The sequence below is a fragment of the Nicotiana tabacum genome, chromosome 19, assembly GCF_000715075.1.
Source record: "Nicotiana tabacum cultivar K326 chromosome 19, ASM71507v2, whole genome shotgun sequence".
NCBI lineage: Eukaryota > Viridiplantae > Streptophyta > Magnoliopsida > Solanales > Solanaceae > Nicotiana > Nicotiana tabacum.
Genome location: NC_134098.1, coordinates 28,157,408 through 28,180,914, shown reverse-complemented (window position 1 = coordinate 28,180,914; position 23,507 = coordinate 28,157,408). Strand labels below are relative to the sequence as shown.

The 23,507-nt window shown below is 36.7% G+C and overlaps 1 protein-coding gene across 2 annotated transcripts; it reads left to right on the top strand.

Moving 5' to 3' along the window:
* The first annotated feature begins 388 nt into the window (after positions 1-388).
* Positions 389-22,959, top strand: LOC107778579 (uncharacterized). 2 transcript variants are annotated; one of them, XM_016598870.2, is made up of 4 exons: positions 389-702; positions 21,087-21,236; positions 21,417-21,557; positions 22,053-22,959. In XM_016598870.2, the coding sequence occupies exons 1-4, from the start codon at positions 577-579 to the stop codon at positions 22,230-22,232; spliced, it is 597 nt and encodes a 198-aa protein (XP_016454356.1). In that variant the 5' UTR covers positions 389-576; the 3' UTR covers positions 22,233-22,959. The 2 variants fall into 2 exon arrangements, 1 of the variants encoding a protein (XP_016454356.1); XR_001646406.2 differs by lacking the exon at positions 389-702 and adding an exon at positions 18,286-18,441.
* Positions 22,960-23,507: the final 548 nt, after the last annotated feature.

Below are 23,507 nucleotides of genomic sequence, written 5' to 3'. Positions count from 1 at the left end.
AATATATATTTGTTAGTTTTAAAATAAAAAAAGTTATACTCATTCTGTTGCTTTGGAAATAAATGGTTTTAGTTATTCAATCAACAAATTTAGAGATAATATCTTAATATTTGAATATTTAGTCGTCTTATTGTTTAATAAGAAAATAAGAGTTGGCACTTTCTAAGTTTGATAAGTACCATAAAATAATTAAGCTTTGATGGCCAAATATTCATAATTTTGAATGATAAAATTAACTTATCAGATAATTAATTTTGTATAGGAGTGAAGGTTTCAAAATTCTCCCAAGAGACCACGTCAAAATTCAATGGAAAGGTGTGTATCTTGAACAGGTCTTGACATGTTCTTTTAAAAATACCCAAAAGTCTCCATTATGACAAAATTATGATACAAAAATGATAATAACGAAGAAAAATGGAGTTGACTTTCTTGAGGCCCAAGTTCCTTCTTTATATTTAAGCGGTAGTATAATTAATTTTCTTCAAAGAACCATTCATCATTTTTCTCCACATAAACCTTCTTAATATTTTATCTACACCTTCAAGAAATTGGGTTTAGAATATTCAGAAAAAATCCATGGCATCAAGCAATGAAGCTTCCAGAACCCCTGAAATCAACTGGAGAATTGAAAGGGCTTTAAATTTGATACACAAGGAAAATCAAACTCGAGCTAAGATTTTTGAAAAGTTACAAGAGAGAAAGGTAACTAGACTTTTCATCCCCTGTTTTTATTTCTGTTTCATTTTTTCCACTTGTTTCTTGAATCTTGACTATGATAAGCTTAAATTTTACCACAGATTTCCAGATGTAAAACTTATCGTTACTTATAATATATACGTAATTATAACTTTACGAAGTTACAAGTATATCTTCAGAAGCCCCATTCACCTCTTTGTTATTTCACAAATAGTTGTTATTCCCAGAATCCGACGCGTTGGATGCAATTTAGACTTTACCATAACACATTGGGTGTGACATAATGGTTTATGGAGAAGATAAGAAACCTGAAGATAAGAAACTTGAGGTCTTAGGTTCAAATTTCAGCGAGGCAAATAATATTAGGTAATTTCTTCACATCTATCTAAATCTTTGTGGATAGAGTTACATGATACCTGTTGTTGGTGGGAGGTGGTAGGTATCTCACGAAACTAATTAAGGTGCGCAATCTAGGCCGGACACCACGGTTATAAAAATAATATCTTGGTAGTTTCTTATACATAAATTATTTAGAAAACTTATTAGTATCCCTTTTCTCGGAAAGTACCTTTATGAGCAAAATTGAAGAAAGTTAGTTGACCTTAAGGTAATAAAGAAAAATTGCGATTATGGGCAATTTCCTTTGGTGAAGCAAAGAACTTTGTATTTGACTTGTTGAATTTATTTTGAATATATTACGCAGATCGTTATCCCATAAAACTAATCAAGGTACGCGCAATCTAGGCCGGACACCATGGTTATAAAAATAATAATATCTTGATAGTTTCTTATACATAAATTATTTATAAAACTTATTAGTATCCTTTTTCTCGAGTAAGTACTAAAGAAAAATTGTGATTAGGGGCAATTTCCATTGTGGTGAAGCAAAGAACATTTTATATGAATTGTTGAATTTATTTTGAATATATTACGCAGATCGTTATCCTTGCAATGTTGCATCACAATTTAACAAAAAAGAAAATTGTCGTTACTACTAGTTTTCATAGCTGCTAAGCCATACTATGAAAGTTTGGGAAAGGGTGGTTGAAGTGAGGGTGAGGAAAAGTGTGGCCATTTCTGATAACCAGTTCGGTTTCATGCCGAGGAGTTCGACTGTGGAAGCCATTCACATTATAAGGAGATTGGTGGAGCGGTATAGGGAGATGAAGAAGAACTTGCACATGGTGTTCATTGACCTAGAGAAAGCATATGACAAAGTCCCGAGAGAGGTGCTCTGGCGATGCTTGGAGGCTAAAGGGATCCCAGTAGCCTACATTAGGATGATTAAGGATATATATGATGAAGCTAAGACTCGGGTTGGGGCAACGGGAGGAGAATCGGAACACTTTCCGGTTAAGGAGTCACACCAGGGGTCAGTTCTTAGTCCATTCCTATTTTCTTTGGCGATGGATGCATTGACAAGACACATTCAAGGTGAGGTACCATGGTGTATGGTATTTGCTGATGACATTATTTTAATTGACGAGATACGGGGTGGTGTTAACGAGAGGCTGGAGGTTTGGAAGCAGACCCTAGAGTTTAAGGGTTTCAAGTTCATCAGGACCAAGACGGAATACATGGAGTGCAAGTTCAGCAACGATACCCAGGAAAGGGATATGGAGGTGAGGCTTGGTACGCAAGTCATCCCCAAGAGAGGTAGTTTTAAGTATCTTGGATTTATAATACAAGGTAACGGGGAGAATGATGAAGATGTCACGCATCGTATCGGAGCAAGATGGATGAAATGGAGGCTCGCTTCCGGTGTCTTGTGCGATAAGAATGTGCCGCTGAGACTTAAAAGGTAAGTTCTACAAGGTTGTAGTTAGACTGACTATGTTGTATGGAGCAGAGTATTGGCCGGTCAAGAGCTCTCATGCCCAGAAGCTAAAAGTAGCTGAGATGAGGATGTTGAGGTGGATATGTGGGCATACCTGATTGGATAAGATTAGGAATGAAGTTATTCGGGAAAAGGTGGGAGTGACCCCTGTGGAGGATAAGATGTGGGAGGCGAGGTTGAGATGGTTCGGGCATGTTAAGAGGAGAAGTATAGAAGTCCCAATTAGAAGGTGTGAGCGATTAGCCTCAGTGGGCAGCAGGAGGGGTAGAGGTAGGCCTAAGAAGTCTTTGGGAGAGGTTATTAGGCGAGACATGGCGCAATTGGAGCTGACTGAGGACATGGCCGTAGACAGGAGGGTGTGGAGGTCCAAGATTAGGGTAGAAGGTTAGTAGGTAGTTGAGCGTTTCTCTTTGTCTTACTCAGTTCGCTAGTATTAGTGTTATTATGTTATCTTTTATTCATAGATGGCTATTACTACCTAGAGTTTGACTGCATTCTTGGATTCGATCTTATTTTATCTTGCTGTTATTCCTACTTGTTGCAATTACCTTTTCTTTTTTAGTCGTTCTTTAGCCGAGGGTCTATTGAAAACAGCCTCTCTGCCTTTCCAGGGGTAGGGGTAAGGTTGTGTACATCTTACCCTCCCCATACCCCACTCGTGGGAAACTACTGAATTTATTGTTGTTGTTGTTGTGGGGAGGTATGTTTAGGGAAATTGGACCTTGTGAGAATAGTGATATATCTCTTTCTTGTTTCTTAAAGGGTGAATGATATAATTACCCACAAAAATAAAACTATTTACCCCTACCTACCCATTTACTTTTATACCCATCAAACTAATTATATTTCCTACCCATGGTAGCTTTTGTAGATAATTTCCTCTTTTTTCTCCTTTCCTTTTTTATTTCTCTGCTTCTTTTCTTTTTTCTTTCTTTTCTCCTTTTCTTTTTTCTCGTTTTCTTCTTACTTTTTTTCTTTTTTCTCTTTTATTCATTTATAATAATAATAATAATAATAATAATAATAATATTATTATTATTATTATTATTATTATTATTATTATTATTTAATTTCACACTCAATTTTAGCTCCTTTATTTTTTTTTTATATTTAATTTTTTCTTTATTTGTTGTTCCTTTTCTAATTTCATTTAACTCATTTTTTCTTTTTTTTTTTCCTTTTCTCTCCATAATCTAATTTCATTGACTTTTTTTTTGCTCTTTTTTATTATTATTCTTTTTTTTATACAATAAGAAAAGATAACTGATAAAATAAATATTTTTTCACTTTTATTTTAATATAACTGGTATAATATCGATTTTGTGTTTTTTCTTATTTTCTTATTTTTAAATTCAATTATTAGAATAACTTATACATTATAACTATTTTCTCTTCTCTTTTTTGATTTTATTTTTTTTCTTTTTGAATTATTATTATCATTATATTAAGTCATTTTTTATTTCCTTTTTTTCATAATCTAATTTTGCACATATTTTTGGCTCCTTTATTTTTTTTCTTTGTATTTATTTGTATTTTCTATATATTAATTATTAAAAAATAACTTACTTTAGCATATAGTATACCAAAAATAATATATTAGTTACAGTTGAAGTATATTATTGCAGTATACCGTGATACCCACATGATATATATCATATACTGACTGGGTATATGATATCGAGAACTCTGTTAGAAAATTGAATACAGACACATTGAATTTTTGTAAAACAAAATACCAAATTTAACTTTATTGTTACTTTATATCACATACTATAATACAATTACAATAAATTATACACTATTGAATTAAATATTATATACTAAAGTGGTATATAAAATGATATTTTGGTATATAGTATAAATTAGTCTTCTTCGCTAGTTCAACTCAATTTCAACCTAAATTTCAAAAATCTACTCTAGAATGTTTACCAAATTGACTCAAACTTTGACCACAACCTCCAATCAAATATTTCAAACTAAATATTTTGGTTTAAGAAAAAAAATTTAAAAAAACAAACATGAGAACTCCATTGAAAAGTTGAAAAAGAACTCAATGAAAATTTTAAAAAAATTCTAAAAGGACCAAATTTTAATAGTATACCGTTACATTATATAGTATACTGTAACAGTATACCGTTGGAATGCATTATATACCAAAATGGTATATGATATACCATTTTGGTATATAGTACAAATTCTTCTTTTCCAGTTCAACGCAGTAAAATATACACTAATGAATTAAATATAATATACCAAAAAGGTATATAATATTTTATTTTTATTTATATATATTATAAATTAGTCTTTTTCGCTAGTTCAACTCAATTTCTAAAATCTACTCTAGAATTTTTACCAAATTAACTCAACCTGTAGCTAGAGCCTCCAATAAAATATTTCAAACTAAATATTTTAGTTTAAGAAAAAACAAAAAAAAATATGAGAACTCCGTTGAAAATGTTGAAAAAGAACTCAAAAGAAATTTCAAAAAATTCAAAAATGACCAAATTGTAATAGTATACTAGGTGTGTCAATGGTTCGATTCGGCCGGCTATTTTATAAAATTTATACCATACTAATTTTTTAGTTATTTTATTTTGTATAACCAAAATTAGAATTTTCAAAATCGTCTCAATCATGTCGGTTTCTCTTCGGTATCGGTACGGTTCGGTTAATTTTCGATATTTTTTTTAAATGTCATGTAAAAGACACTGGTAGAAGTTGAATGCAATAACATACGTACTAGTAGAATATAAGAACAAGTGTGGTGAAATAATTACTCAAAAACCATCAAATGTCTACTAGCATAATTCCAAGACATGGTGTCACAAGTGTATGAGCTACTAGTAGAATATACAAAACACTAAACTACTATCTGAAATATAGTAGACAGAAAGTAAATGCAAAAGAGAGACTCGGTTACTGCAGAACGAACTCGAAAAGCAGCTCACCAATAAGCCTCGGAGTATCAGGGGTGCGCGTCGGGATGACTGCCAGATGCACCTGCCTCAGATCCTGCACGATTAGTGTAGAAGTGTAGCGTGAGTACATAAACAACATTTACCCCATGAGTATCCAGTCTAACCTCGAAGAAGTAGTGACGAGGGGTCGACATCGACACTTACTATGGGCCAACAACAAAATACAGAAATTCTAAACAGGTATGGGACATGGAAATAATAATAATAATAACATAATGTCAAGCAATGAAATATGACTCATTAACTGATAATAAATTCCAAAATTTCTAGCCAACATCTACTAACCCCAAATCAATTTCTGTCATTAAATAAATTATAACCTCTCGAGCCATAAAGTAATTCATTCCACGTGGAAAATCGTCTGATGAAGAGTTATCAAGTGTAATCAGGCTCCGAGTATTATCACGCACGATTTATGTCGAGATCGTACGGCCCGATCCAAAAATATACTATGTGCACTACCGAGGGTCGAACGGTACGAACCATAGATGCATCTATTATATTGCTGAGGCGAACGACACGCTCCCATGAGAATAGAAAAGTTTACCTCGCTCGCGAAAGTACTTGCAACGTGAGAGGGCATGGATTTCTCAGAGATATTAAATATTCATCAATGACCCCAAAATAAGAATTCTAAATTGGAAGTTTTCAACTTTAAAATCTCTAGTCTCAACTCTATTCAAGATAATTAATATGCATAACAAATATGACAGTACAATTAAAGCATGATGTAAATCTAAGACTACCCGGACATCTCATGAAATATAGCTACGCACGAACTCTCGTCACCTAGTGCGTACGTAGCTTCCCACACAAATAACACACAACAAGATACACCTAAGGGGATGAGTTCCCTCTTACAAGGTTAGGCAAGAGACTTACCTCGTTCACAAGCTCACTTTCGGTCCACAAATACGATCTATAAATAAATCAATAAATACTCAAAAGTTCATAATTTAACTATTAGAGTAATTACCCAACCCAATTTGGAAGATTCCTAAAATTCACCCACGGGCCCGCGTGCCCGGATTTCGAAAATTTTTAAAGATAATTATTACCCATAACCTCACGAACTCAAATATATAATTTTTACCCAATTTCATAACTATTTTCGTGGTTAAATCCCATTTTTATCAAAACCTAGATTTTTCAACTAAACCTATAATTTTTACTATTTTAGATCTTAATCTATGTATTTAAGGAATTTATGTAAACCTATGTATTTTTCAACTAAACATAATCTATGTATTTAACTTACATTGGATAGGAATTACTTACCTTCAATAGCTAGGTAGAAATCCCTGTCTAAGAAGCTCCAAAAATCGCCCAAGAAGTAAAATAAATGAACCAAAATGGCCTAAGTCCCGTCTTAAATGGACCTCACTGCCTCCCAGCAGTTTCCGCTTCTGCGGAGATTTGGCCTCTTCTGCGGCTCCGCATCTGCGTAAAATGCATCGCAGATGTGGCCCTCTCCTAGCTGGCCTACTTCCACTTCTGCGGACAAAGGCTCGCTTATGCGAGCCCGCTTCTGTAGCGTACGTGCCGCGCCAGCGACCTTGCCCGCTTCTGCGATCATCTGCCTCGCACCTGCGCTTTCGCAGGTGCGCCCCTTTCCTCGCTTCTGCAACTACACACCCAGGCTACCCAAGCCTCTTCTGTGAGCTTCACCCCGCTTCTGCGAGGTCGCTTCTGCGACCAAACTTCCGCAGAAGCGGTCGCACCAGCAACAGAAAATTCCCAGCTCTTCAACATGGCCCAAATCGATCTGAACCCCGTCTGAAACTCGCCCGAGCCACTCGGGGACTTAACCAAATATACCAATAAGTTTGTAAACATAAGGCGGACTCGCTCAAACCCTCGGAACGTGTAAAACAACATCAAATTAAGAATCGCACTCCAAACTAAATCGAATCAACTTATGAACTTCAAGTTCTTCCAACTTGCTCCGAATGCGCCGAATCATACTTAAACTACTCGGAATGACACCAAATTTTGCGTGCAAGTATTAAATCACCATACAGAGCTATTCCCAGGCTCAGAATCCCAAACGGACCTCGATAACACCAAAACCTACTTCAACCCAAATTTAAAGCACTTTAAAACCTTCAATGTGCCAACTTTCAACTTTAGACGTTGAAACGCTCCTGGGTCATCCAAAACCGAATCCGAACACACGCCCAAGTTCAAAATCATCATACGAACCTATTGGGACCATCAAATCTCGGTTCTGGAGTCGTTTACTATAAATGTTGACCCAAGTCAAACTTAACCCCTTTTAAGCCAATAATAAGGAACTAAGTGTTCCGATTTCAACCCGAACCCTTCCAAACCCGAACTAACCATCCTCGCAAGTCATAAAATAGTAAATGCACATACGGAGGTCTTATTTAGGGGAACGGGGATCTAGAAAGCAAAATGACCGGTAAGGTCATTATATTCTCCACCTCTTAAACAAATATTCATCCTCGAACGGGTCTAGAATCGTACCTGGAGTGCCGAATAAGTGTGGATAGCTGCTCCGCAGGTCCTCGTCGGTCTCCCAAGTCGCCTCCTCGACTGGTTGACCCCTCCACTAAACTTTTACCGCAGAAATCTTCTTGGACCTTAACTGCAAACCTCCCTGTCAACAATGGCAACTGGCTCCTCCTCATAACCCAGGCTCTTATCTAACTGAACCGTGTTGTAGTCTAACACATGCGACCTGTCGGCATGATACTTCCGGAGCATAGACACGTGGAAGACTGGATGAACTCCCGATAGACTGGGAGGCAAAGAAAGCTTATTAGCAACCTCCCTAACTCGTCTCAACACCACAAATGGACCTATAAACCTTGGGCTCATCTTGCCCTTCTTCCAGAACCTCATGATTCCCTTCATCGGAGAGACCTTCAAGAGAACCTTCTCGCCCACCATAAATGATAAATCATGCGCCTTCTGATCCACGTAACTCTTTTGTTTGGACTGTGCTGTGCAAAGTTTCTCCTGAATCAACTTTACCTTTTCCAAGGCATCCTTCACCAAGTCAGTACCATATAACTTAGCCTCGCCGGGCTCAAACCATTCGATGGGCGAACGACATCGCCGACCATATAAAGCCTAAAATGGAGCCATCTCGATGTTGGATTGATAATTGTTGTTGTAAGCAAACTCGGCCAAAGGCAAGAATCGATCCCACTGCCCTCCGAAGTTAATCACACATGCTCTGAGCATATCCTCCAAGATCTGAACCGTCCGCTCCGACTGCCCGTCAGTCTGCGGATGAAAGGTTGTGCTGAGCTCTACCCGGGTCCCCAACTCACTCTGTACTACCCTCTAGAAATGTGAAGTAAACTGAGGGCCTCTATCTGATATGATGGAAACGGGCACACTATGCAACTGAATAATCTCCTGAATGTAAATCTGGGCCAATCTCTCTGAAGAATACGTGGTCACGACCGGAATGAAGTGTGTTGACTTAGTTAGCCTGTCAACAATGACCCAAACTGCACCAAACTTCTTCAAGGTCCGCGGCAACCCAACTACGAAGTCCATAGTGATGCGCTTCCATTTCCACTCAGGTATAACCATCTGCTGGAGTAGGCCACCTGGCCTCTGATGCTCATATTTAATATGCTGGAAATTTAGTCACCTCGCTACATACTCGACTATGTCCTTCTTCATCCGCCGCCACCAATAATGCTGCCTCAGGTCACGATACAACTTCGTATTACCTAGATGAATGGAATACCAAGAACTGTGTGCCTCCTCTAAAATATTCTCCCTCAATCCATCAATATTAGGGACATACAGATGACCCTGGAGTCGCAAAACACCATCTTCACTGATAATAACCTCCTTGGCACCTCTACGTAGTATCGTCTCTCTGAGAACCAATAAGTGCGGATCGTCGTACTAGCGAGCCTTGATCTGCTCGAATAGTGAAGACTGGGCGACAACACATGCAAGAACTCGGATGGGCTCTGAAATATCCAACCTCACAAGTCTGTTAGCCAAGGACTGAATGTCCAAAGCTAATGGCCTCTCCTCTGCTGAAATGAATGCCAAACTACCCATGCTCTCTGCCATTCTGCTCAAGGCATCCGCAACTACGTTTGCCTTACCCTGATGATAAAGGATGGTAATATCATAATCTTTTAGTAACTCAAGCCACCTGCGCTATCTCAAATTGAGATCTCTCTGCTTGAACAAATGCTGCAAGCTGTGATGATCGGTGTAAACCTCACAGGACATCCCATAAAGATAATGCCTCCAGATCTTAAGAGCATGAACTATCGCGGCCAACTCCAAATCGTGCACAGGTTAATTCTTCTCGTGGGGCTTCAACTGACGTGAAGCATATACAATAACTCGCCCCTCCTGCATCAATACACAACCCAGGCCAACGCGTGAAACGTCGCAATACACAGTATACATCCCTGAACCAGAAAGCAACACTAACACTGGTGCTGAAGTCAAGGTGATCTTGAGCTTATGAAAGTTTGCCTTGCAATCATTAGACCATCGGAACGGAGCACCCTTCTGGGTGCTTCTAGTCAAAGGTGTTGCAATAGATGAGAACCCATCCACAAACCGGCGATAATAACTTGCTAACCCCCAAGAAGCTCCTGATCTCGGTCGTTGTGGTAGGACGAGGCCAACTTCTGAACTGCCTCGATCTTCTTGGGATCTACCTTAATACTCTCTCCTAGTACAACATGCCCAAGAATGCCACAGAATCTAACCCAAACCCACCCTTAGAGAACTTAGCATATAACTTCTGTTCCCGTAAGGTCTGAAGCACCACTCTCAAATGCTGCTCGTACTGCTCCATGTTATGCGAGTAGATCAAAATGTCATCAATGAAGACAATGACAGCGAGTCAATATATGGCATGAACACTCGGTTCATCAAATCCATAAATACTGTCAGGGCGTTAGTCAAATCGAAGGACATCACTAGAAACTCATAGTGGCCATATCTAGTCCGAAAATCTGTCTACGGAACATCCGAATCACGAATCTTCAACTGATGGTACCCCGATCTCAAGTCAATCTTAGAGAACACCTTGGCACCCTGCAGCTGGTCAAATAAATCATCAATATGCAGCAACGGGTACTTGTTCTTAATGATAACTTTGTTCAACTGGCAGTAATCAATGCACATCCGCATAGTCCCATCTTTCTTCTTCACAAATAACACCGGTGCACCCAAGGCGACACACTCGGTCTGATGAACCCCTTTGCTAGTAACTCCTCAAGCTGTTCTTTCAACTTCTTCAACTCTTTCGGAGCCATGCGGTACAGAGAAATAGAGATAGGTTGGGTACCTGGAGACAAATCAATGCAGAAATCGATATCACGATCTGGCGGCATGCCTGGAAGATCAGAAGGAAACACATCGGAGAACTCCCGAACCACGGGCACTGAATCAATCGCCGGAGTCTCTACGGTAGTATCTCGAACATAAGCTAGATAATCCAAACAACCCTTCTCGACCATGTGTCGAGCCTTCAGGAAAGAGATAACTCGACTAAATGCACTGACAAACGAACCCTTCCACTCCCATCTAGGCAACTCTGGCATCACCAAGGTAACAGTCTTGGCATGGCAATCGAGGATGGCGTGATATGGAGATAACCAATCCATGCCCAGGATGACCTCAAAGTCGATCATATCAAGCAACAAAAGATCTGCTCTAGTCTCATAACCACAGAAAGTCACAATACAGGACCGGTAGATCCGATCCACCACAACAGAATCGCCCACTGGTGTGGACACATAAATAGGAGTACCCAAGGACTCGCGAGGAACACCCAGGAAATGAGCAAACAAAGATGAAACATGTGAATATGTAGACCCTGGATCAAATAGTACTGAAACATCACTACCGCAGACAGAAATAATACGTGTGATCACGGCATCTAAGGCTATTGCATCTGGTCTGGCCAGAAAAGCATAGAACCTAACTGGAGCACCACCTAACTGGCCTCCACCTCTAGGACGACCTCTACCTACCTGCCCTCCGCCTTTGGGTGGCCGGACGGCTGGTGCGGCAGCTGGTGCGGAAATCATAAGCTGATGACCCTGCTGTACTGCCTTGCCCCAAAATCTGGGACAAAACCTCTTTATATGGCCAGGATCCCTGCACTCATAACAACCCCTCGGAGCGGTGGACTGCTGACTTGAAGTCTGACCCTGATGGCCTGAATACCCACTGGAGGAACCCTGAATAGTTGGTGGGCGGTAGGAGCTCTCTGGTATGGCGCTGAAATAGGGCCGCACTGGAGCACCTCGAGAAGGTGGTAGTGCTGGATATGTGGGCCTGCTAGGCTGGCCTCTCCTAAACTGACCTCTGCCCCTAGACGGAGCACCACTGAACCCTTCAAAATAACGAAACCACTTGTCTCGCGGCATCTGCTATCGGCTCCACTGACGAACACCCTCGATCCTCCGATCTATCTCCACAACTAGCTTGTAAGAAGTCCCCATCTCAACCTTCCGGGCCATGGTGGCCTGGATACCATAGTGCAACCCTGCAATAAAGAATCTCAGAGAATCTCGCCTCATAGCCGGTCACAGACATTTGACCCTGATGGAGTTGCTCAAAATGAAACCGCAACTCGTCCCTCTGAGAGGGTAGAATATACTTATCTAGAAAGATACGTGTGAACTGGTCCCAAGTCAAGGGAGGAGAACCTGCTGGTCTACCGAGAAGATAGGATTGCCACCATCGACGGGCCCTACCCTTTAGCTGAAAGGTGGTAAAGTCCACCCCGTGGGACTCAAATATCCTCATGTTGCACAGTCTCTCCCTGCACCGATCAATAAAGTCCTGGGGGTCCTCATGTCGCTCACTTCTAAAGACAGGAGGATGTAGCCTGGTTCATCTATCCAATAGCTTCTGTGGCTCGTCGGCCGCAACTGGCATGGGCTCAGGTATAGCTGCTGCAACTGGCTGAGCTTCACCCATGGTTAGTGCGCCCGGGGCCTGATATACGACAGCTGCATGACCTGGAGCCTGAGCGGTAGGGGTCTGTGCTTCCCCTCCCACCTGAGATATGGTTGGGCCCGCTGGAAATAAACCAGTCTGAGTCATAGAATCCATGAACCGCAACATACAGCCCATGACCTCTTGGAATCCTGGTGCAGACATGAAATCTACTGGGGTCGGCTCTGCTGCAGGCACCTCATCCTGCTCCTTAATAATAGGGTCCTTTACTGGATCCATTGGTGGCACAACTAGAGCAACTCTAGGACGTCCCCGTCCTGTACCACGAGCTGGAGCCCTCCCTCGACCTCTAGCAACATGGGGAGCAGCTCCTCCATGATCAGGTACATTTTCCGCGCGCGTTCTCACCATCTGTGAGAGAATAAGAAAAAGATACTTAGCACAACATCAACTGCACGATATGAGATGAAGAAAGAGTAGTTTCCTAACTCCCTATAGCCTCTCAAAGATAAGTACGGATGTCTCCACACCGATCCGCAGGACTCTATTCGGCTGGCTCATAACTTATGGGACCTACGTGAACCTAGTGCTCTGATACCATGTTGTCACGACCCAATTTCACTTATAGGCCGTGATGGCGCCCAACGTCGCCGCTAGGCAAGCCAACGGTGAATTAGCCATGTATTTGTTCTGTTTAACAACTTCGAAATAGTTAGTTTTTATTTATTAAGTAAGTAAGAGGTGAAAATAATTTAATAAAATAAAGTTGAAACTAATATAAGAACAAGTGTGATGAAATAATTACTCAAAAGCCATCGAATGTCTACTAGCATAATTTCAAGACCTGGTGTCACAAGTGTATGAGCTACTAGTACAATATACAAAACACTAAACTATTGTCTGAAAATAGAGTAGACAGAAAGTAAATGCAAAAGAGAGACTCCGGTTGCTGCAGAAAGGACTCGGAAAGCAGCTCACCACTAAGTCTCGGAGTATCAGGGGTGCGCGTCGGGATGACTGCCAGATGCACCTGGCTCAGATCCTGCATGATTAGTGCAGAAGTGTAGTGTGAGTACATAAACAACATGTGCCCAGTAAGTATCCAGTCTAACCTCGAACAAGTATGACGAGGGGTCGACATCGACACTTACTATAGGCCACCAATAAAATACAGAAATTCTAAACATGTATGGGACATGGAAATAATAATAATAATAATAATAATAATAATAATAACACAATGTCAAGTAGTCAATAAATGACTCATTAACTGATAATAAATTCCAAAATTTCTAGCCAACATCTACTAACCCCAAATCAATTTTTGTCATTAAATGAATTATAACCTCCCGAGCCAAAAAGTAATATCAAGTGTAAGGCTCCGAGTATTATCACGCACGATTTATGCCGTGGTCGTACGGCCCGATCCAAAAATATACAGTGTGCACTGCCGAGGGTCGAACGGCACAAACCATAGATGCATATATTATACTGCCGAGGCGAACGACCCGCTCCCATGAGAATAGAGAAGTTTACCTCGCTCGGAGAAGTACTTGCGACGCGAGAGAACATGCATTTTTAAGAGATATTAAATATTCATCAATTCTTCCCCGAAATAAGAATTCTAAATTGGAAGTTTTCAATTTTACAATCTCTAGTCTCAGCTCTATTCAAGATAATTAATATGCATAACAAATATGACAGTACAACTAAAGCATGATGTAAATTAGTATTGTGACACTTTCTTCATAATTAGTCATTATCATTACCGAGAGTTACCGTATCACTTTTTTTATTATTTGATTTTTTATTTTATTTGTATAGATGATGTTTTTCCATTTTCTAAGAAAAAATGGGTTTTTTCTATAATAAAGAATTTTCACTCTTCACATTTCTTTGTTCTTTATAGTTAAATCGGCGAATCCTAAAGTTTGATATACTACAATAATCATGGTATACCACTATGTAGTATACAAAAAATATAAGAATACTATGATTCAACTGTAATTATAGTATAACAATATGTAGTATACCAATAATATTAGGTATACCGTTTAACATACTCAAACAAAGTATACCATGATTCAATACTAAGTATGGTATACCAATGCATAGTATACCAAGAATATGAGAATATCATTATTCAATAGTAATTATGGTATATCAATGTATGGTATACCAAGAATATTAGGTATATCATTTAACATACTCAAACAAAGTATACCATTATTCAACAATAATCATGGTATACCGACATATAGTATACCAAGAATATTGGGTATACTAAATAACATACTCAAACAAAGTATACCATGATTCAACATTGATCATAGTATACCACTGTACAGTATATCAAGAATATTAGATATACCATTTAACATATTCAAATAGAGTATATCATGATTTAACACTAATTATGTTATATCAATGTGGAATATACCAAATAAACTATTTAATATACTCAAATAAAGTATACAATAATTAGTGTTGAATCATGGTATACTTTGTTTGAGTGTTGGCCAGTCAAGATCGCTCATGTCCAGAAGATGAAGGTAGCAGAGATGAGGATGTTGAGATGCATGTGCGGGCACACCAGGTTAGATAGGATCATAAATTAGGTTATTTGCGATATGGCCGTCCAACGGGACGGGACGACATTTAGCCGGAACGGTGGCGGGATAGGCCTAAACGGGACAGGATAAACAGGATGAAATGGTAGGCCCATCCCATCTCGCTAACAAACGGGATAGGACGGGACGGTTTCACGGGCCTTAAGTGGGCTGTTTTAAAAATAAAATTAATTATTTAAGCGTTAAGTTTGGCAAAAAGCTAGTTTTTTGACAATGACTAAGTTTTTAAAGTTTACAACGGCTAGTTTTTTGACTTATTTAATAAACTTAAAACTTAATAAGTTATAAAAAAATTAGGAAACTAAGTAAAGATTTATAAAATATTAAAACAAAAGACTTGTAATGACTTAAAAAATTTTCATACAAGTGATATTTTGGGCTTTTGGCACGTTCACCCTTAGGCTTACCCATTATAGGAGGTACAGGAGGTATAGCTCCAGACCAAGATTGACTTTGAGTTGGAGCTTGTGTTGCGGGACTAGTGGGTGTTTTATCTAATTCTTCTTCCTCATTTTCTTCATCCTCATTTTCTTCGTCTTCAATAAAAATATCATTGCCAAATTGTCTTTGTAAAGTTTCATGATCTAGTTATTTTTCGAAATTAATATTATAACATGCGGGGGGTTGAAAAAATAAAGTTTCATCAACATGAGTCATTTCATCTATATGTTTTCTAATTCTAGGAGAAAGATTAGGATTAGAACTAGGATTAGGATTACTACTAATATCACCTTTACTACTTTTTTTACTACTTTTTTTAAATAGGCCAAATACATTTTTAGGTGCCATAATTTAAATACGAAATTAAATTAAAAAAGTTAATACAAAAATTAAACACACAAATGAAATACATAAATAGAACACGTAAAGTAAATAAAAAAATTAAGCACTAAAATGATACGCAAAAATTATATATTGAAATTAGGAGATGGAACGAGTGCACCGTGATTAAATATTAAAACTTGAAGAAATTTTCCAAATAATTGCACCAAATACTTGACGAATTAATTTGAAGCTTGAAAGTTGCTCCAAAAATTTGCCCAAATATTTGAAACTTAGTTGATCACTTGATTTAAAACTTAATTAAAAAAATACGCGGGAAGACGGGACAAACGGGACGGGACGGGATGGGATAAACGAGACGAAATAGGTATCTCATCCCATCCCGTGTACCGTTTAACATGGGCCCATCCTGTTTAGATTTAAGTGGGCTGGGACGGGACGGGACGGGACCGGGACGGGACGGGATGGCCCGTCCCATTGGACATCCTTAATTTGCGACAAGGTGGGTGTGACCCATATTGAGGACAAGATGCGGGAAGCACAACTTAGGTGGTTTGGTCATGTGAGGAGGAGGAGCACAGATGCTCCGGTGGAGGTATGAGAGGTTGACAATGGAGGGCATACAGAGAGGTAGAGGTAGGCCAAAGAAGAGGTGGTGAGAGGTGATTAGGCAAGACATGACGCAACTTCAGCTGACCGAGGACATGACCCTTGATAGGAAGGTATGAAAGCCGAGGATTAGGGTAGTAGAGTAGATAGTTTAGAGTGTTCATAACAGTAGTATTGGCACGTAGTCTCACTTTCTGTTAATAGTAGGTTTTTATGACTAACCGTTATTTTCTTTCATTGTTGATCACCTTACTATTTTGTTGTTTTTATTCTGTTTTTATATGATTTTTTGGTACTATCCCTCCTTGTCTATATTTTCATTAATGTGGTGCTTATGCTTTCCTGAGCCGAGGGTCTATTGAAAACAGCCTCTCTATCCTCACAAGGTAGGGGTAAGGTCTGCGTACACACTACCCTCCCCAGACTTCACAGCGTGGAATAAGACTGGGTATGTTGTTGTGTTGTTGTTGTAAATAAAATATACCATAATTCAACATTAATCGTGGTATACTTTATAGTATACCAAGAATATTGGACATATCATTTAACATACTCAAAGAAATTATACTAACCTATTCCAACTTTCGAAACCTAAATCCAAATCTGATATCGATAAAGTCAACTCTCAGTCAAACCTCTCAACTTTCCAAACCTCCAGCTTTCTAAGTTTAGCCAAAAAGTATCAAACTAACCTATAGACCTCCAAATTCAAATCCGGGCATACGCCTGATTCCAAAATCACAATACAAAACTATCAGAATCATCAAAATTTTGTTTCGGAGTCGTTTACACAAAAGTCAAATTCTGGTCAACTCTTCCAACTTAACTTCTAACCTTGGAAATAATTGTCCCAATTCGCTCCGAAACATCCCCAAAACCAAACCAACCACCCCGGCAAGTCACAAACCACAAATGAACATAGAAGAGGTGATAAATAGGGGAATGTGACTACAATACACAAAACGACCGACCGAGTCGTTACACTATTAAATCAAATGAAAAAGAAGAAAGAAAAAACAAAATATAAGAATCAAGCAAAAAAAAAACGAAAGGGAAATGGAGCATAATGTGATGACGGTGACAACTCGGCTCGTAGGAATGTCTACTTTTTTACTTTCAACTGATGTGCATTGAAAACTGTGCATCATCCTTTTTTATCTTTTTAGATATTTCTTTTATGTTTCTTAGTTTTTAGGAGTAATCCGGGGAAATAGGCAATTAGGGGTAGGCCTGAGTCATTATTTTGTTCTACTAGAGCATTTTTGTCCTTTGCTCTTCTCTTTTGTTGTCTAACTTATACATATTGATGATTCACTTATAAGAAATAGATATTGGTCCTAATTAACTCTTAGCTAGCGTTTGGCCATAGATTCTCAAATTTGTTTTAAAAATTTTGATTTGGGTGAAGTTTGATTTGAAGATGAAAATGTGTTAGGACATGATTTTTCAAAACATATTTCACTTTTTATTTGAAAAAATATGAAACATGACTTATACCCACAAGTTTCAAAAATTATCACAAATACTCAATAGTACCAAACAAACAAACTTGCTATCTTGTATATACATAACCTTCATTACTCAGATTACACATAGGAAGTCATTACTCATATTACACATAGGAAGTCATTACTCAGATTACAATCATGCCTACACCACGACGTACAACTAAAATAATTAGTATCAGCGTTTCATGCATTAGAGTACAACATAAAAAAATGAAAATAACAGTTAGCTCAATTTTTCTTTAAGTCGTTAAACTATTCGACTTGATTTTTTTCGGTCATATGAACGAATATCTTGCGAAAGCTGGGGTTAAGCAAGAAAGGCACTGCTGGTGAAAATTTTTCGTCAGCTAAACCATGTTTTTGCAAGACAAATTGCAAGTGGGTAGTCACAGCTTCCTCAGAGTAGATATCAATCTCAGTTTCTTTCGAGAGCAGATACAAAGAAAGAAGCATGAACAAGAGCAGAAATTGAGGTGATTATTTAAATGTGGGCTCTTTTACAAACTATAAAAGTTTGGGATAATATTTAAAAATTTTAAAAAATATAATGGTCATGTTTTGGCCCAAAATCAGCAATTGAGGTGATTTTGGGATTTGGGATCTTGCCAAAATGTAGGCAAAATCTATGGCCAAATATGTGTTTGCTAAATAAATTCCAAATTTATTTTGGCAAAACTCATGACCAAACGGGTCCTTAGAGTTAGCTCACGATGTAAGGATTGTTTGAAATCATATAAGAAGATTAAATTCTTATCCCGCAATTGATATGGGATAAACTCAATACCTCCTTCACCCCCAAAACACACACTCAGGCATGCTAACTAGAGCGTGAATAATATAACATGGAAGCTTAATATTGAATAAATCAAGAATTGAAATGAGTCTGACTCTGATACTATATCAAATACGAGAAAAACTCAAAGAAAATAAAGCATTTTTAGGTTTAACAAAAAAAAAAGGATAAAAAAAAAGATCTGATTTTTTTTATTAAAATGAATTGGTTGCTTAAAATGTACAAGTGTTCCCCCTTTTATACTTATGGGAAATAAATCAATGAAAATTGAAAAAGTGCAAATTACAAAATTGGGCTACATCTACTAATTAGCTAACTACACTACGTTGAGGGAAAAATCAAAAATAACCTGATTTACAATTGATAATTAAAAATTAGCTACAGTTTTAAAAGTAATTCAAATTTATCCCTTTTTTCATGTAAAGATAAAAATTTGAACAAAAACGCCATTAAAAATTCGGAAAAATTCCAGCATATATGTTGGAATTTGAATTTCTTACATATGAGACTCCAATATAAGGTGCTGGAATTTCATAATGTGTTGGAGTTCCAGCATAATATATGCTGGAAGTTTATACGCAAGAGCTTCAAAATCCAGCATATTATGCTGGAACTTTCCGTGTTTTAGCTAAAATAGTAGCTATTTTTCAATAACTTTACAAACACTGGCTATTTTTTTATTACCGATCTGAAAAACTGGCTAGCCCATGCTTTTTTCACCTACGTTGAGCATTCATAGTGTATTGGGCTTATATCTAGAATTGGGTCTTGGTCTTTAATAATAAATTAATAATAATAATATAAAATAAAGTCTAAATAATTTTAGAAAAATAAAATAAAATAATAATAATATAAAAGAAAATCTAAATTATTTTAGAAAAACAAAATAAAATAATATAATATAAAGTCTGAAATAAAGTTTAAATAATTTTAGTACTAAAATTATATTCTTCTTAAATGATATGATAATAATAATCTTATTAAATAAAGTTGTTTTTTTTTATGTAAATCGAAGCAATTTTTTTTAATTTTTTTTCTAGGTAAATAAAATGTACTGCTAAGTCTATTATTGAATAAAATCCTGTATCTTTATTGAATTTAAATTCTTCTAGATCTATACTCAAACTTTGAGCAAATATTTCTGAATTGTTGTTCGAGAGATTAATTGACATATATTATCGGTAAATAGTGAGTTTTTTAATATATTGTAAAATCTTACTCGGTACTCCCCCTCTCCTTCATGTTCTTAATTTTGTGGTTCATATTTAGCAAATTTAAACTATATCTTGTTCTATGATTCAAGATGTTTTCCCTATACACGAGATTTTAAACTTATTTACCCGATTTTGTCTAAGTTTTCATATTTACAGAAAATAACTAAAGTGTTTTACAAAATATATACATATTCGGTCAAAATCTACGATTTATCTACAACTTAAATACACATTGTTTTGTACAGAATCCGTTCATAAACAATAATTTACATATAATTTATATACAAGTTGTATACAATTATATAATTATAGATATTTTGTATACTCGGCATACAAAATCTATACAATTTGTTTATGTTTTCTTTTTCGAGTTTTAATATGAAATTTCAACCAAAACCACCTCGAATCTTCACCATATTCTCTCAAAATTAAGATATAAACTCCAAATGATATTCTCAATCATTTGCAACAACACCCAATCCAAACAAAAAATAATTTTGTAAATTTTAATTTTCGAATTCAAAGCTTTTAAGCTTTCTAATAGATTAACATAGTTTTCAATTCAATCTACTCGCTTATAATTAATACTATTTTGTTTATTGATTCCAAAAAGCTAAAAGAATTTAACGATCTTCCCTCGTTCAAAAGTGATAATTCGTTTATTGTTTAACATAGCAAAAACAAAATAGAAAATAAAAAGAAAGAGAAAACATAATAGAATTGTTTGATGCCAAATCTCTTTGTTCACATAAAGGTATAGCTGAAGTTGACAAGAAAGAGGACAAACATTCTTCTATTAATTTATAAGTTTAGTTTTGGGGTGGAAGAGGGAGAGAAAATATGGAATATTAGAGTCTAATACATTATTTTGTATAAAATTGATAATTTGTATATTGACTTATAATTAAGTTAAAACCTCAATAGTGAAGGTAAATAAATTTCAAAATTAGTATAGATAAGTAAAAATCTCTAACCATAATCAATACTATTGGAGCTATTTCCATAAAAAATATTATTATTATTATTCATTTTTGTTACTATAACTTGCGTTATTCTACATTGTTTTGACCGACTTTTTTGCATTTTGGTATGGTCTTCACTCTATATGCAGCTTGACAGAGACAAATTATCTGAAAACATAAGAAGCCTACTACCGTACGCATATTCTTATGAGTCAAGACGACGAAAATTTGAATATACAGAACAGACTTTCTTAGGTGTCTACAGTACATGTGAAGCAAAGCTTAATGAGCCTCTATCGGTAAGACACTTTCCCAAGATTAATCTCCTTTTGCTTCTTATGGCAAGGACTTGGGTGAGAGGTGCCCGAAACGCATCCGTGTTTGTATTAGGAACGCTAAGTTGTCCAAATTAAACTACCGACGTCCTAAATCTGCAGATTATTATGTTGAGACTAACCATTTACCTTTTGTAATTACAGATTAAGACTTTGTGTTGCAAGATAAGACACGGGTGTAACTCTTTAGCTGATGAGAAGAAGATTTTTCGGGAGATAACTGCAGCAATAGATACAAGAGAAGACGTTGAAAGTGCTAAAGAGACCAAATTGGTTCACAATAAGGTACGGGAAACTTTACAAATACATATAATTGGGAACAGCGTGAAAATTATCAAATTTAAATATGCATTTGTCTTCTGCATGTCCATGGAATTTTGAAATTTTATTTTTGCATGCGTTTTTTCTCAAGCCATCTCGCTATATATTTTCGAAGAGGAATATAGTCTGGCTCTGCCCCAACCCAACAAAGCTTTTAAATTAAATTCGTATTGTGCCCCATATCCGAGTTGAACAAATAGTACTTTACTCTAATTAATTGATCCCTAATTTGTAATGTGTGTTAATATCTAATTTATTAAGTTCCCAGCATATACATCTCTTTGTGGATAGAGATTTACGTTTTTGACGTTGTAGCAAAGGCATCATTAATTGAAAGAGAGGAACGAAAATTCAAAAAGCATGAACATCTCAGGAAAATAACGAATAACTAACGAAAGATGTCTTACTATTAGTTTAGCTAATTGACTTTAATATCTTGGCTTCCGTGATCTTTTGCAGGTTCTCTTCAATCAAACACATCCCATCAAAATGACCTCCAATGCCAATGTGGAGAGGCTTAAACAGAAAATGCAAGTCATTACAAAAGACATTAGATCTATCGAGAAGCGTTTAAATAGAATAAACCAAAAGAAAGACCAAATTTATGCACAAATTCTTACACTCCAGAAAGCAACATGATTTTTGTGATTGCTTTACCGACTACTTAATATTTTTTACATCAGAAATCACTCACTTTATTACAAATTTTGACCTGCGGTAATCCAAGACATCAACAGGTTCCCGCAGGATTTCTTTAGCAGAAATTCCATAAACTAAAGATAGTGTCATGACTATAATAGTGGTCATATTGGAGTAACTACAGCTTCCAGGAGTTCAATGAAGTCTTGAGTAATTAGGACTCCTAATAGATTCCCTCTGCATCTATCTCTTAAAGTTATTCTATATCTAGAATACTCAAATGCTAATGTACTGTAAACGGGGCGGAGCTAGAGTATTAAGTGTGGAACGAACGAATTCAATCGCTTTGCTTAGATCCTGAATTTGTATTAAGAAACGCATTACATATGTATAAATGCATAATTTTAAACCAATTAATTAAGACGAGCTAAGAGTTCGGTGACAAGTTCAGAAGGGTGATTGACAGGAATGACCCTATAACGAGCCGGTCTTTAAATATTGTTCTCCTTTTTGAATGTATTTAAAAATGACCTCCGGACCGTACAACTCTTCAGGGATTTCTCTACCGGATTGGTAGAGTATATGCTATATTTACTCTATCTATATTGTTAATTATTTAAAAACTCTACCCTGTTGGAATGATTTTGTGTTTGTTCAATTGTTCACCAAACTCTACCAAATTGGTGTAACTTTGTGTTTTATGCAATTGACGTATTTGTTAAAATGTTCATCAAGTCTATCCGATTGATATAGTTTTTTTGTTGTTCAGCAAAATGTTCTTCGCATTTGCAATTCCAATTTCGATCAAATCTGCTCCAGATCTCAAATTTAAAATAAAGCCTCAAAATATCAATATTGACGATTTTCAATCACCAATTTAGTAAAATAATACGAAATCAAGAAGAGCCATTTTGATTTCTTCAACAGTTTCTAAAGATCAATATTGGAAGTTTTGAGACTTTTAATTAAAGTAAATAGCTAAATCAATGTTTAAACTAAAAGTTTTGAGTATAAATAATTAATACTCAAACGATTTTAACAGTAATTAACTATTAACTTCGAATTTTCAATCCCAAGTAAGAATTTAATCTTCCAAAATTAAAGAATTATGGTGTTCTTGGTGAAGAAAAAGAGATGGAGAAGGAGGAGTTGAAGGGGCAAAAAAAGCGGAGTCCATTTATTAAATATCGCCAATTACGAGGACATTCAGCTAAGACCAGTCTCATTAGGGGACACGTCACGTAATTTTCTCAATTCAAAACCCATAAACTTCAA

Coding starts and splice junctions, on each gene's coding strand:
- LOC107778579 (XM_016598870.2), top strand. CDS start 577: ATGGCATCAAGCAATGAAGCTTCCAGAACCCCTGAAATCAACTGGAGA. Junction 703..21,086: donor AAAAGTTACAAGAGAGAAAG/GTAACTAGACTT, acceptor CTCTATATGCAG/CTTGACAGAGACAAATTATC. Junction 21,558..22,052: donor CCAAATTGGTTCACAATAAG/GTACGGGAAACT, acceptor GATCTTTTGCAG/GTTCTCTTCAATCAAACACA.